Genomic DNA, 11,158 nt, shown 5'->3' with positions numbered 1-11,158 from the left:
TGAAATTAATTGAAATCCGTGTCAGCCGTCAGGCAGGCAAGAAGAGTAGATAATTGTCATTTAAAGCAGCGCCATCTATATTAATGGTCATGAACTAGTTTCCAACGTTCTTAGAGGTAACGTTTGTGAACTAGTTCATGATCAGTTTAATAGATGGTGCTGTTTACAATAAAATGGCGGTTGTTCGCTCGCTTAACTATTAAACACTAAATATTAGAAAGCGCTTTATTTATAGCGCTTTTTTATTTTGCATAAATATATTTTTATTTTTTGAACTGAGCTTCAGTTTGATTTGAAACAAAAGACAGTAGTAAATTACTGCACCCTTCTAAGATTAATCATTGTCTAAGTAGGTAATAAGTACACCATGTTGTTTTAAATAGTGTTTTTGTAATATTGAGTTGTCTTGATTTCTATACATTTGTTCTATTAACACGAATGGATCAAAAGGTAAAAGTCTGAATTGATTTCTAAAATACCTGGCTTTTAGTTTCTCTCCCAGAACAGACAATAATGTTGACTAAATTCATCTATGTAAGTATGGTTTTCGATAAATTCAGTTAATACAATACATTCATCAATTTTCGGCAACAGCAGATCTATTTATTTTAATTCTAATTTAGAAATATAGATGGCGTGCTTTTACTGTGTAGTCATTCACACTTAGTAGTTTACACTTGTCACTCTTATTCTGTGGATAATTTTGTCACTCCTTCTATTGACCAATAGAATGGCCAGAGCGTCAATCTTTAAATTCTGGTTGGCTAATAGAATTTGCCAAGAAAAGTAACATTTTGATTGAGACTCAAACTTTTTTTAACAATTTATTGGTTTGGTGGAATTATTTTATCTTTCAAACTTGTCTCAATAAAACAATTTTAATAATGACCCATTTTACACAGAATTTAAATAATTGTACATACTTACAAATTATGTAGGAATTAAAATCATAAGCAGAAACGGATTACTTATTTACCTACCTACCCACCACAGTAATTTTTAGGGTTCCGTACCTCAAAAGGAAAAAACGGAACCCTTATAGGATCACTTTGTTGTCCGTCTTCTGTCTGTCTGTCAAGACCTCAGATCATAGAAGGGAATAGATGTGAAAAGGGGGCGTGGCGCGTGTCTCCGCGACATGCCCAGAAACGAACATCGGCCGCGTAGCTAGGTTAGTCGCGATTCAGTCGTACTAAGGAAATGTTCTCCGATATTTTGGATAATGCGTCGTTACGTGCAATAAAACAAGTGAAACGAAGAACTACAGGAACAATGGAGTCATTTACTACATGTAAGTATTGCAAATCCATTGGTATTTAGCTTATAAATAAAAAAAACTAAACATTTTTACGAACGAATTCAGTGCCGTAACAGTTACTGCGATATCGAAATCAGTGGTGATAAAAATTCTAATACACTTGTACATTGACGATTTAGTTAGCAACCACTTTATGTCATGCTCAACTACTGCGCAATGTATTTAATTTCTTCCGATATCCACTGTCGTGTGAAAATACACAGTACGGCCGCATGTGCCGGTCGTAAGATAGTGCCGCGCTCGTGTTCTAATGCGGTTTCCTATTATCCTTTACCCTTTATCTCAAGAACGCGTGGACATATCAATCTGAAATTCACATGAAATACTCAGGTTTTTTTCTCCGTGAAAAGACCAACAAGACAAAAATGAAAAAACCAACATAATATCAAAAGCCACGGACTTTCAAATAGAAAAAGAGAAGTAAAATAACTGTTATGCTGCTTTGCCTAACCTAAGGTTAGCTGGTAGAGAATGCCATATGGCATTAAGTTCGCCTTTTTGTACTGCTTTTTATTTTGAGTGCAATATAAAGTTTTTAAATAAATAAATAAATAAGGTGGAGTGTTTGTTGCTAACGGTGAAACTTCGTCGTCGTACCTATCCTTCGTATGTCGTATCGCAAATCCTAGAAGTATCTAACCGGGCGGCCTTAAGAGTCCTGTTTAGGAAGAAGTAGGGAACAACGACATTGCCGATAATTGCCTTATTTCCAAAATTCAACCTTCATAAGTTTGATAAATTCATCTACGGGAAAATGCATTAAACTTGAAAATAAATTCTTCAGGCATTCTTTCTTATTTATATGATCATGCCTGCCCATTTTTAGGGTTCCGTAGTCCTGACAAGGAACCCCCCCCCCCTCTAAAAACTAAACTATAATAAGAGTAATAGTCATTTGACTCATGTATTATAAAATTTCTTAACCAGTAAAAAATCCTTAGAAGAAAATATGAAAAGTGACTTCAGATGGAGTAATTGCTTGCTTCTGAATTAATATAGTATTGTGGTAACAACTCAGATCATAGAAGGGAATAGATGTGAAACGGGGGCGTGGCGCGTGTCTCCGCGACATGCCCAGAAACGAACATCGGCAGCGTAGCTAGGTTAGTCGCGATTCAGTCGTACTAAGGAAATGTTCTCCGATATTTTGGATAATGCGTCGTTACGTGCAATAAAACAAGTGAAACGAAGAACTACAGGAACAATGGAGTCATTTACTACATGTAAGTATTGCAAATCCATTGGTATTTAGCTTATAAATAAAAAAAACTAAACATTTTTACGAACGAATTCAGTGCCGTAACAGTTACTGCGATATCGAAATCAGTGGTGATAAAAATTCTAATACACTTGTACATTGACGATTTAGTTAGCAACCACTTTATGTCATGCTCAACTACTGCGCAATGTATTTAATTTCTTCCGATATCCACTGTCGTGTGAAAATACACAGTACGGCCGCATGTGCCGGTCGTAACATAGTGCCGTGCTCGTGTTCTAATGCGGTTTCCTATTATCGATAAATAGAAGTAAATTATAATTTTCTATTTTGTAATTTTAAATAAAAAAATGATGTGTTACTTGCGATTATAAGATTTTACAAAAAAAAAAAAAAACAGTAGAAGCCTCTTTCTTTATTTATTAGAGAATAAATTTTATAATAATACATTAACTTAAATTAGTAACTGTCAACTATGTAATTACTATAAGAGCTAGTTGAAAGCCTAATATAGGCATTATTTTTGATAAACATATGCGGTACGCAGATCGCCATAATTAACAAAATTCCAGCTCAATAGAAAACCGGGAAGTGGGTCAATTTTAAGTTGCAAGATTTGACGACAGACACCAGACATGTGAAAGTAATAAAAAGCTTGTAAAAAGTAAATGCGTTATAGTAGTTAATAATAACGTATAATAATAAAAAGGTTTTCATACATAAGCATTTAGTGAAATCAGTTTCGATCCTTGCCCCTAGCGATTTAAAGTATCGATATCTTGTCGACTCCATTTTATCTTTGTTCTCTCACTAGCGTTTTCTTAGTGTGCGTCACGTCACGCGGCCATTGATTGGCCATAAGGCATGCCTTCTGGCCAATCACAGCACTTAAGCCGGTTGCACATGTTGTCGTAGACTCTCAGTCGCTTTGTTTTTACACAGTTGAATGTGTGTGTGGGAGCTGTGGTGGGGGAAATGTGGGGACACTGGTTCTCGTTGTAGTTACGCGCGACTTCATATCTATTCTCTTTCTATGATCTGAGGGTAACAACGACGGACAACTACGGAACCCTACACTGCGCGTGGCACGACACGCACTTGCCCAATTTTTATTCAGTTATTTATGATTTTTATTTGCCTTTTACAGATGAAGAATAATATTTAACAAACCTCCTCTCAGCTTGGAAGATATTGCCAAGCAGGCCCTCCGCCGCTCGAGGAGCACTAGGGCTGGTGGGTACGTTTATTCATTAAAAAAAATGCTGAAACTTCGTTGTATACAGACAGGATAATACCATATTAAACTATTTATTATTTTTCAGCAAACAAAAACAGGGTCTTCATGGACCCTCCAAGGGAGACCCAGGAGCCCGCGAGCCTGGAGACAGAGTTCTTCGGATATCTCGGGCTCAGAAGACGCGTCGAAGGAGAGTCCAAAAAATGTCAGCAGTTCACAGCTATCATTTTTTGATGGCCTGACCGGCCAACCGGCTACAAAAAACTATGCGCTTACGAAGTTCGAGGGTAAATACATTTTTTAATACTTTCATCAAAGTACAATTATTGTTTGTGACGTGACGCAATCATTTAAACCTACTTCCATTTCCAATAACATCTAAAAAAGTGAAAAAGAAACAATCAATAGAAAAGGTACAATTTGAGAACTTCATTACAGACCGGAGAATACTATTAATCTATTTATTATTCTTCATTAAACAAAAACAGGGTCTTCGTGGATCCTCGGAAGGAGACTCATGAAGATAGGATCGTTCTTTATGATTTTTCTTTGCCTTTTACAGATGAAAAATAATAATAAACTTCAAAACTTGGAGGATTTTGCGAAGCAGGCCCTGCGCCGCTCGAGGAGCACTAGGGTTGGTACGTTTACTTATTTAAAACAAATGCTGAAACTTCATTGTATACAGGAGAATACAAATAACATACTCAACAATTTTTTTTTCAGTTAACAAAAACAGGGTCTTCTTGGATTCTCGAAAGGAGACACATGAGGATAGGATATTTCTTTATGGTTTTTCTTTGCCTCTTACAGATGGAGAATTAATGAATATGGATGAATTAGTCAAACAAGTCCTGCATCGTCCGAGCCTGATACGTTTCCTCTTTACCAACAAGGAAATTTTGAGTAACTTATATTATTTTTACGTAGGAACTAGAGATGAAACGGATAGTTGTTTGGCCGGATACCGGATACCGGATATCCGGCGAGCTGCTAGGCCGGATAGCCGGATATCCGGCGGCCGGATAGTTGTCCCATTGTCATGTTGCATGTCGTAACGAGTTTAGCGCTGCACATGTGCTTCGAACGACGCGATCAGTAGGTCTAGTAGACTAGACAAGTCACACTTTTCTAAAATCGAATTTGTTCGAATAGAATGTCAGATTTTGCAATTCGGGCGATTTCGGTTGCCATATGCATCGTGAGTATGTGACTGAATAGCGAAAATTCAATTAGTTTACTTGCTGCGTAATCTGAATGAACTGCATTATACAGGGTGACTTTGAAATCGTTGGCATTCTTTTTACAATAAGACTACTCATTTTTTTTTATTTATTTACAACGACAACAACACTACACTGTCATCACAGGACATCCCACTCCCATCATGATTCCCCAAATATGAGTCATATCAAATGAATTAAAATTTCAATATTTGAAATATTGTACAGACGACAGCACATAAATCTTCATATTGTGGCATCTTATTTACGGTTTAAGAACTTTATTTCTCATAAGAATTAACAATAATTCACTTCCTGAGAAACATTTCAATTTAAATTATTTAGACATAATGAGTGTACAACTAATTACAAACAAAATCAAACTATCAACATTCGAACAAAAATAAAAATAATGTGACGGTACACAACAAAAAACTTCGAGCCAAAGCATAACGAGTCACGACACGCATATTTCAATGTATTAAGTGTTATTTTGCAACAAAATGTATAGGATGATGTGCTGTTGATGTACAATAGTTTCAAACTCTTTTTAAGAGCACCATGTATCATGAGTAGTCTTTTATTAAAAGGATGCCAACGATTTCAAAGTCACCCTGTATGTCATCAGACCATCAGTGAAAAAAAAATCGCCTATTTTATTTGGCAATATTTCGACATTAAAATATATTTACTATTTATGTATTCGTCATTAGAGTGAATAGCCCAGAAAAGAAATCAGTTTTTTGAAAGGCCTTAATATGGCTTTTTTGTAACTTTTTGGACTTTAGATAAAAACCGTCATTATTATTGAATTGAATTGAATTGAAAAAATTTATTGTCAGACCGGGGTCCATAATAGTGTTAGTAACAATTTTCACTTAGCCTATGTTAGTAAGATACAAATAATGAAATATGAAGCCGCTTACATAGCACTGGAGACGTGCAAGCTAAGCCAGCGCCCCAGCAGCGGCGAGTCCCACCTGTCAGCCAATGCCCTCAGGATGCCATTTGTACTGCCGCGGAGACGCTCTAGGAGCGATGCGCTCCGCTTCCGAATTATCGCGTGGAAGCCGTCGGTGTGCGCTTCCGCAAACATGGTTGACGCGCTGCAGAACCGCGGCAGGCCAAGTAGCACCCTGAACGCATTGTTGTACTGCACACGCAGTGCGCTGTAAGCGCGCTGGGTAAAGCTGACCCATAGGCTGCACGTGTAAAGAGACTGGCAGTAAGCTTTTAAAATATTATAAGCCATTTTATTGATATTTGACTCAAAGATTAATGTGTTTCATTTTACTATAGGAAATTTTCGTAGTTTTTTTAATATCCGGTATCCGGCCGGATAGTGAGCTACTATCCGGTATCCGGCCGGATAGTAAATTTAGGCCGGATATCCGGCCTACCGGATAGTTGCCGGATATCCGTTTCATCTCTAGTTTCTATGTTAAAGGTACTTATGCCGAGTGGAGGAGATGCGTCAATCGCTGCGCATCATCGAGCAGTGCCTCAACCAGATGCCGCCTGGAGAGGTCAAGACCGACGACGCCAAGCTCACGCCGCCCTCCCGCGCTGAGATGAAGGTCTGTACTGCCTTGTAATAGAGTTCATAGTAGCTTAACAGCCTCATGCAATAGAGGTGACAATAGCTCAACTGAAAGACGCAAGACAGATAATGCTAAACACCCGGCCCTACCGCGCCGAAATGAAGGTCTGTACTGCCTTGTGATAGAGTCTATAGTCTGGTCCGTGAGCACGTAGAATTTTGTCCAATGACCCCAAGCTACCCATCCTTATCACTCGCGCGTAATTATGTTACTGTCACGCTCGCACACTCACTGCGGGCGCCCGTCGCACAGTCGCGACAGCAATATAATTACGCGCGAGCGATAAGGATGGGTAGCTTGGGGTCATTGGACCAAATTCTAAGTGCTCGCAGACCAGACTATAGACGGGTGACGCCATTCTTACTCTGGCTTGTCGCTGAGATGAAGGTCTGTAGTGCCTTGTGATATAGTCCACAATCGCACAACAGTCTTCACAGGTCTATTATGACGGCGGTAGAGACGTACTGCTCTTGTAATAGAGGCGACAATAGCTCAGCAGCAGTGCCTCAACCAGATGCCTCCTGGAGAGGTCAAGACCGACGACGCCAAGCTCACGCCGCCCTCCCGCGCCGAGATGAAGGTAAATAGCGTACAGAAATAACCCTCCTTTTGGCGTAGTCGGGTAAATGACAAAAATAACCTCGACACAATACCCCCAAGACTAAGGTGTTAACTTTTAAGTTCAACACAAATACATATAGGCACTCATTCGGCCGTTTGGTGTAGTGGTTCGAAACGGACTACTATTCCGGAGGTAGCGGGTTCGATTCCTGCACAGTACAAACATTTGTGTGCATGAACATATTTGTTTGTATTGGACTGGGTGTTTTCTATGTATATAATAATTGTATGTATTTACAATAAAAAAACGTATTTAAGTATGTTTATATCCGTTGTCTAGGACCCATAGTACAAGCTTTGCTTAGTTTGGGAATAGAAGCGCAGTGTAAAATGTCCAAGGATATTTATTATTTATATTGTCCAAGGATATTCATTCTGTCATATATGTCGCAACAACAAAACGGCGATAACTCAGCAATTGGTATACCTATAGCAAACCGCTGATTTTCAGCTATAGCCCGAGGACTACCGTGAAAGACGTGTTTAACATGACGATCGTGGTATGGTTTTACTTATAAACTCGATATTTAATTTCATGCACCTTGTCGCAATCATGTCTCTAGGACGAATAGTATTCGAGATATAAGCGAAAAACCGAAAAATAGGACCTTCAAACAAATAATATGACCTGACATATATTTTTTGCTTTAAGTTTCTTTAAATAAGTTTGTTAGGTAATTTTTTGTGTGCCATGTTGTTGGTATACCTTAATAAATAAAATACCCCTATAGTCAGTGCTGCAGTCACAACCCTAATTTATCGTTCTACGCGAATGAGGGTTATCGCGAATAAAAGATCCGCTAGATGGCGAGACGTGGATGTGGGGTCTGACTGCTGCGTGATTGATGGACTTTGACATATCTGTCAATGTCATGTCAAAAATAACCAATCATGCAGCATTTGGACCTCGCGTCTACGTATTGCCATCTGGCGGATTTTTCATACGCGAAAACCCTCATTTACCAGCTCCTGCAGTGAAGACCAAATTAATGACCTGGTGATGACAAATTTACTTTTTCTCCACAGACATCAATGGAAGCCCTGATCCACCACTTCAAGCTGTTCACGCAAGGCTACCAGGTGCCTCCCGGCGCCACCTACACAGCGGTCGAAGCGCCGAAGGGCGAGTTTGGCGTGTACCTCGTCTCAGACGGTAGCTCCAAGCCATACAGGTTAGTGAGTTTTGTTTATAGCATTTTGGACTTACATGTCAGTGAGAGTCTACCATTGGGGAGGCCTATTTTCAACAGTGGACGTCCTGTGGCTGAAATGATGATGAGAGTCTACGTAACCATAGATCGAAAGTCTTATTAACCGTGGGCAGAGATTAGTGGAAGTACACAATATACACAAAATCCAGAATCGTTTAAAACTGCTGCTGAGGTATATCCGAGAAACACAGGTCAGCAAATATACTTGTGTTTGACTTCTGCCCAAAAATCGCAGCAGTATTATCTCGCATAGCCGAGGCTAAACTAACAGCTAGTTTTGCTCTTGATCAGTCAAAAGAACGTCATTATGTAGTCATGATTAAATATTTAGACGGACGTAATTTTTTTATGTTATCTGTAAAATTTTATTAGATATATGAAAAAAAACCTATTGCATTCTACTTCACTTAGGCTGGGTTCAAATCGTCAAAAATATGTCATCATGCTCCATACAAAAAGCACCGGTTATCGTTAGGTAGTGTATCTGTGAGCACAGCCTCAGTCATATCATTTGCCTAACGAAAAAAAAACATATATAATTTGACGTTTTACCAAATATCCTCCAAATCCCTCTCAATTCCTTTCCCAGGTGTAAAATCAAGGCGCCCGGTTTCGCCCACTTAGCAGCTTTGGAAAAGGTCGGCAAGAACTCCATGTTAGCTGACATCGTGGCCATTATCGGAACCCTGGACGTCGTGTTCGGAGAAATCGACCGATGAACCGGTTTTGGTAACCAGAAAACAGGTTTTGTTTGGGTGTTGATTTAGTGGAAATTATGAGGCATTTTTGTTGAAAAGCAGTGATAAAAAAACGTTCATAACTATAGTCTGGTCTGTGAGCACGTAGAATTTTGTCCAATGACCCCAAGCTACTCATCCTTATCGCTCGCGCGTAATTATGTTGCTGTCGCGCTCGCACACTCACTGCGGGCGCGCACAATCGCGACAGCAATATACAGGATGGGTAGCTTGGGGTCATTGGACAAAATTCTACGTGCTCACGGACCGGGCTTTAATTAATTTCGTTGCTGGTCCAATGACAGTTTAACTTTCCCTTAGGACAAACTTGACCTCTCTGGTTGTGTTTTTGGTGGCTCATTTGTAGATCCTGACTACACAGGAGTTGTTAAAATCTTTATATCATCAGGTCATTTAGTCTCCAAAACAGGAGCACGACCCTCTAATTTACAAATGGAGGATTTGTCCTACACTCCCCACACTGGCCAGACGGGTTGGGGAGGCCTGATGTTCGCATATTTGAACATAATGGATGAAAAAAAAACATGTGAAAAACTAAAGGTCACGGTATAAATGAAATAATATCAAGTAATAGTAACGTTTCTATTTTATTAAATCAACACTCAAACACCTTATTACCGGTAAACGGTAACGTTAAAAATTAAAATAGCCGGTAAAAAACTGGTTGCAACCGGTTTTAGCTTGTAAGCGACTCAATAGCAAATGGCTGTACATTATTGTAATATATTACGTTTGGATTAAATAGTATCTAATAGAAACCTTAATTTTTTATTATTTTCTTTCTACCCTGTTTTTTATGCAGTAATTTATTGTTTTGTTTCAATAGTGCAAAGCCGTAAACATCTATTTATGATAGCTAGTGTTAAAATCAATAAACGTTTATCAAAAAGCAAATATGTTTTTCATTTAACATATTGATGCAGTTATCTGTAAATAAGATATCGTATCATCCAATTAAATAAATGTTTTAAACTAACATAAACTGCCAAAATAGGGAAATAATCTTTACTACCTTTTCGGCGAGCTTTTTGAAATTAAGGTCACAAATTCCATACAGTCCATGATACTTCCTCACTATTCTTGTTAAATATTAGTGCCCCGAATTGAAAAAATAGTATTACGAAGTTGAATTAAACGAAGAATTTGCTTTAAATGTATTGTATTTCAGTTAATTAATATCAATTCTACAATAACACTAGGTACTTGACTTCAAGACACCGATTTTATCAATAAAAAAACACACATTGCAAAACGAGAAATATGTTGATATCACAAAATTAAACGAGCCGTGTGCAGAGACGTCCTATCGATAAGATGTCCTGAGCCGAACTGAACAATGCAAATAATGTCAAACTGCCGAACTACCCTCTTTTTCTGTTCGAATATGTACATTTATCAGACATACCCACATATCGAAAGTTCTCGAAAAGAAGCATGAAACCGCACAGGTATGTAATAAAAAAAACTGTTACTGTTGGCGCTTCTCGGGTCCTCGGGCTTCATCGACATCGATCGAGAAGCGCCAACAGTTACAAATATTATTTTTTTGTGGCTCAAATGAGTCACTGAGTTTTTAATTCAATACATTTGTTTTTATTAAATTACATATTAGCACGGGGCATAGTAGGACGTTAGGGAATAAAGCCATCATTATTAACCTACAGAATAAAATACAATAATGATAAAATTATGTCTTATATTTACTCGCAGTTCATTTTTACACTCATTAGCCTAAATATAAAATCGTAGTACATTCTACGACACAATTCCTTGCGTCATCACAATCCAATATTTGGAACATCTTTCTAGCTTAAGAGCCATTTCACAAAAATATTCCGCGCGAATTTAGGTAAAAGCTGTCAACGCAACGTCAAAAGAGTAAAAAGAACGCTGAAATGGACAAAAAAATCTTGAGCCGTGACCGTATTAAGACTTGATTTAAGTTATTAATTTTAAGGTAGAATGAGGTA

The 11,158-nt window shown here is 38.3% G+C and overlaps 1 protein-coding gene across 1 annotated transcript; it reads left to right on the top strand.

The window, feature by feature from the left end:
- Positions 1-5,902: 5,902 nt before the first annotated feature.
- On the top strand, positions 5,903-9,220 carry LOC114363499 (NADH dehydrogenase [ubiquinone] iron-sulfur protein 2, mitochondrial-like). Its single transcript, XM_028319232.1, has 5 exons — positions 5,903-6,168; positions 6,445-6,523; positions 7,128-7,178; positions 8,246-8,391; positions 9,020-9,220. The coding sequence occupies exons 1-5, from the start codon at positions 5,903-5,905 to the stop codon at positions 9,147-9,149; spliced, it is 672 nt and encodes a 223-aa protein (XP_028175033.1). The 3' UTR covers positions 9,150-9,220.
- The last annotated feature ends 1,938 nt before the right edge of the window (positions 9,221-11,158 follow it).

This window comes from Ostrinia furnacalis, unplaced genomic scaffold (assembly GCF_004193835.3).
Source record: "Ostrinia furnacalis isolate ACB-3 unplaced genomic scaffold, ASM419383v2 OfSCF7157, whole genome shotgun sequence".
Classification (NCBI taxonomy): domain Eukaryota; kingdom Metazoa; phylum Arthropoda; class Insecta; order Lepidoptera; family Crambidae; genus Ostrinia; species Ostrinia furnacalis.
The sequence above is the reverse complement of the archived record's forward strand: the minus strand, read 5'-3'. Positions and strand labels throughout refer to the sequence as shown.